Source organism: Vespa mandarinia, chromosome 15, assembly GCF_050613455.1.
Source record: "Vespa mandarinia isolate Hongniang chromosome 15, ASM5061345v1, whole genome shotgun sequence".
Classification (NCBI taxonomy): Eukaryota; Metazoa; Arthropoda; class Insecta; order Hymenoptera; family Vespidae; genus Vespa; species Vespa mandarinia.
The window spans coordinates 2,485,001-2,490,000 of NC_140824.1; the positions used below are offsets into that span (position 1 = coordinate 2,485,001).

At 29.2% G+C, this 5,000-nt stretch overlaps 2 protein-coding genes across 10 annotated transcripts in view; one reads left to right on the plus strand and one right to left on the minus strand.

The window, feature by feature from the left end:
• Positions 1-5,000, plus strand: part of NLG-5 (neuroligin 5) — a 181,859-nt gene that overhangs the window by 142,809 nt on the left and 34,050 nt on the right. The window lies entirely within an intron of this gene.
• Positions 2,703-4,551, minus strand: AP-1mu (adaptor protein complex 1, mu subunit). Its single transcript, XM_035873026.2, has 2 exons — positions 4,371-4,551; positions 2,703-4,221 (listed from the first exon to the last, which is right to left on the minus strand). The coding sequence occupies exon 2, from the start codon at positions 4,219-4,221 to the stop codon at positions 2,953-2,955; it is 1,269 nt and encodes a 422-aa protein (XP_035728919.1). The 5' UTR covers positions 4,371-4,551; the 3' UTR covers positions 2,703-2,952.

Genomic DNA, 5,000 nt, shown 5'->3' on the forward strand with positions numbered 1-5,000 from the left:
TTTTCCTATATTGTAAAACTAAAGGTCTAATTATAAGCCATAAAAGATAGAAAAATAAGAGAATAATTGATATTATAAAATCATCTGTAAAAAACTTTTTGTCTAATATCATTTTTATCAATATAAAAAATATTCAATGAACGATGAATATATCCATTATATGCAAATAATGTTTAGAAAATTTTCGTAATCGTTCAAATCTTTATATAATATTACAATAAATATATGTTCGTAATATTACCAAATAAAAATTTGTAAATAACATTAAATTAAATCGAACTATCTATTAGATTTCTTAATTGTTTAATATTAAAACTAATTGAGATAAATTTATTTTGTATTTTGACAAAAAAAAAAAAAAAGAAAAAGATAAAAAAAAGAAAATGAAATAAAATAAAAAGAAAAAAAAAGAAACTTTTCTAAAAGCCTATAAAAATACATTTTACATAAGGTTGGGATTATGTAAAAAAATTAAAAAAAAAAAAAAATATTTATTCAACAGAGAAGGTGTGTATCCTTTATTACATAGTACAAGTCCAGTAGCAAGCACCACGTGTGTTTCCACTTTATCATAAGCAACACCAGTAGCAACCAGTACCAGGAACAGGAATAGGAACAGCAATAGCAGCAGCAGCAGCACAGCAACGGCAATATCGTTATCTTCGTACTCTCACAGTATTACTATCGTTCGTTACATGCACCATGGAACGTTATTACCAGTATCTGCACTCGTTGCGTTTTACACGCATCTTTTTATGCACTGTCACGTTCCGCAAAGTTTTCCTCCTTTCTCTCTCTCTCTCTCTCTCTCTCTCTCTCTATTTCTCTCTCATCCTATCCTTCCTTTTCCTTTATTTTTTTTATTATTATTATTATTATTATTATTATTATTATTATTATTATTATTTTCTTTTTCGATTTAAACATAGTAGCGAGCATCGATGAGAATGTAATTCAGAAAAAGAACTTGTCCGATATCTCGAAAGAATTTCAACGAGATATCCCAAATGACTCTCAACTAACAGGAGGAAGAAAAAGAAGAAGGAAAAGAAAAAAAAGGAACTAAAAATATAAAAAATTGAAAGATAGAAAAGAAAGAAAAAAAAACAAAAAGAGAGAGAGAGAGAGAGAGAGAGAGAGAGAGAAAGAGAAATAGAGAATTACAGAAAAAAGAAAGGAGAACAAAAGAAAATAAAGAAAAAGTTTTTCAATGTCGTCGTGTAGTTGCCTTTCGCGTATAACTAAGTATAATTCTCGTCGAGCGCGTACGTCGTTCGAGCGAATGAAGAAAAAAAAAAAAAGGAAACAAAAAAAAAAGAAAGAAAAAAGGAGAAAAAGGAGAAAAAGGAGAGAAAGAGAGAAAAAAGGAGAGAAAGAAAGAAAGAGAGAAAGAGAGAGAGAAAAGGAAATTCGCGGCGTGCAAGACTACTGATTTCCATAAAATTATTACGGGCTCATATACGTGGAATGAATTTGCATATTACGACCATTCGGGGTACCTGCGTTCAACGACGAATACGAATAAAAAGATTTTTACCACTACCACCATCACCACCACCACCAACACCACCAACACCACCAATACCACCAACACCGTTTCGTTCTAATCGTATTTTCGTGTCTCTATCTCTATCTTTCTTTCGTTCTTTCTTTTTGTCCATCTTTCTTTCTTCCTTTCTTCCTTTATTTATTTATTTTCTATCCTCTTTTTTCGTTTATACCGACAGCATCAATTCTGGAGTAAAATTCGCTACTACTATTTCTTTCTTTTTTCTTTTTATTATTATTATTATTATGTTTTTTTTTTCTTTTTCTTTTTTTTTTCTTTTTTTTTTCTCTCTCTTCTTTTCTATCTTTCATTTTTCGAGGCTCCTAATTATTCTCATTCGTTCGTTCGGTCATATTTAGAAAATAAAGGAAATACGGCGTTCAATTTTTAAATGAAAAATACTTCGTCCCTATCTCCGTCTTTATCTATCTGGATCTCCCCCTCTCTCTCTCTCTCTCTCTCTCTCTCTCTCTCTCTCTCTCTCTCTCTCTCTCTCTCTTTTTTCTTTTTTTTTTTGTTTCCTTTATTTTTCAAAGCATACGAAAAATCAGCTATGAGAAGAAAATCACACGGGGGTTTCGGGCGAACGAAAATCCTTTTTCAGAAACGACGATCTTGCGGCTTATGAAAAAGAGGGGGAAGAGGGAGGTGAGGTTGGCGGGGGGAGGATGAAAAATGTGTTCGTCCGCATGGAAAAAAAAAAAAGAAAAAAGAGAAAAGAAAAAAAAAGAAAAGAAAAAACTTATGAGTCACGTTTTCAAAAGAGAAATTTAATATCCTCAAGTTTTTTATTACCTCCCTCCGTACCTCGGTGTTATGGTTTGGATACAATAGCCTTTCATTTCTTCTTTTTTTTTTTTGTTTATTTATTTATTTATATTATTGCAAATTTGTTGTTTTAATTGTGGAATAGAAATATGAAATTATTAGTAAAATTATATTATTTTTATATATATGTATATATATATATATACATATATATATATATAGTATTATCATTCACTATAGGTAAATTAATTATAGGTATATAAAAAGTAACATTTTTCATCGATATAAATATCAATAACAAGCTTAGAATGAAGAAAAAAAAAAAGAAAAATTTTAAGAAATTTCGATAATACATTAAAAAAAAAAAAAAAAAAAAAAAATCAACGTTAAAATTAATATTAAAATGAGAAGAATTGTTGTTTAACGAAAATGGGAAAAAAAAAAAAAACAAAAAAACATACCAAAGAAAACTTGAACTTAATTTCAAATTCTGCAACAGTAGCATAATACATATTCATGGCGTGATTTCATGAAAACATTATTCTCTTTATACATTAGAAGATATAAATTGAAAAATTAAATTGAACTTTGTAATGACGATTCATTATGTTTCTCATTTTATGATTATTATGAAATTAATTCGTTCTCAATTGATAATCACCATTCTGTGTGATATAACGAACCCATGGTAATGCTTGATATCCGCTTTTCTCAATGATTTTCAAATATCTCACTTGAATTCCAGAAGTGGTGAAGTAGGGAATTTCAAATTTCACTTGAATCGGTGGCTTCCCTTCTATGTCCTCTCCAACCACAGATGGTAGACCAAAATGAGCTCTCATTAAATATTCTTTTCCACCTGGGAAGGATTTAATGAACCAAGTAATTGCACTTTGTTCAGGAGAATACTTAACACTGCCAATAGTTGTTTTAAATTTGGGAGAATCAGCATCATTTGGCACTGGTATTACTATTTCCACATTGTTAGCTGTTGATCTACGCTTAAATTGGGATCTAGCCTTTATCATATATTCAACTCTACTATGTGCATGTCTTTCTATTACAGATTCTATCCATATCAATGGTTTGACATGAGTATTCAATCTGTATGACATTAATTCAAACTCACCATCAGGTGGTATGAAAGAAATTGTTCTATCATTCTCAAATCTTGAAAGTCGTACACACTGATGAAACTTAACATCTTCCAATTCTACTGACTTGGACTTTCCACGTCCTGTTGATTCAAATAAAACTTTATCATTTAAACCCAATCTTAATTCTGGCATTCCAGATAAATAAACTCTCATTTTTATTGCACCAACTATTTCAGAACTTAATACATTTCCATTAGCATTGGCCAAAAGATTCACAGATTCTATTACATCCAAAAAGACTTCATTTTTGCGATATTTAATACCTTCTGATCTCCAAGATACAGCATTGGTCACAGCCATTGGTATTCTAGGTTGTATTTCTAATTTATGTCCTTCTTGCGTTATATATTCTTGCAAAATCTTACTATCTGTTGTTTGAGGATAACCAAAATCCAATAGCTCATCAAGAAGTTCATAAATTACAACAAAATTATCCCTTATACTTTCTTCTTCTAATTCTTTAAAATATTCCTGCATTACTTGTACCATTTTATGTAAAAACACAAAGACCAAAGAAATATTTGCATTCTTCTTTGTCATAGATACGATATAAAGATTATTATATTTTATATAAGCATATGTACACTCCGTTGTCTGAATAATTGGTGTAAGATTGCCTTCCTCTTCTCGCTCCATTACCAATGACATGAACTTCTCAATTACACCAGGTTCTATATCTCCACGATAATTTCGAGAAATCAATACCTTCCCCTTCACATCCAATATGTATATAGCTGACGTAGACATCTTAAATTGATTAAATTAAAATCAAAGGAATAACTTCAAATATTCATTGTATAATAAAGTGTATTTAGGTTATGTGCAGCATAGAGAAAGTGTATTCTTAATTGTTACGACGACACATTCAGAGAAAAATTTTCTATTATTTTACTCACGTTTGCACTTTTGTTTTTGATCAATAAAAACCTTTGTAAAAATTTCTATTGAATAAAATGATAATGAGAAAAAAAATAAAAATAGAGAAAAAATGTAAACGAAATTTTTATAGAATTAAAGAGAGGAGCTCAATAAAAACACTCCTTTCTCTACGCTCACTGAATACACGCTGAACTGCCACCGTGGATGCACTCGACATTATCTGCCTTCAACTCGATAACTCTTGTGCGCATGCTCGAGTAATCTCGAAATATCGATTGAAATGTGGCGCGATATTTCAAACACTGAAAAATTTCAAACGATTCCACTTCATTAATATCTCTGTCTACTTTATTAATAATTTAACTCGAATAGCATGATCCTTCATTTCTTTTTTTTCTTTTTCATTTTTATCATTGATCATCCATATCAAAAATTAAATAATCATAGTTTGAAAAATATTATGTAATATTTGAAACGTAAAACTAATAAGATTTAAGGATACAATTAAAGTTGAAAAAAAATCATTAAATAAAATTTAGATAATTTTTAATATAATTTTCAAATTTTTGTTATAAATATCGAGTATATAATTCATTAATAATTTTCAATTATCGTATATTAAAGTAGAAATCTATGTTAAATGTAGT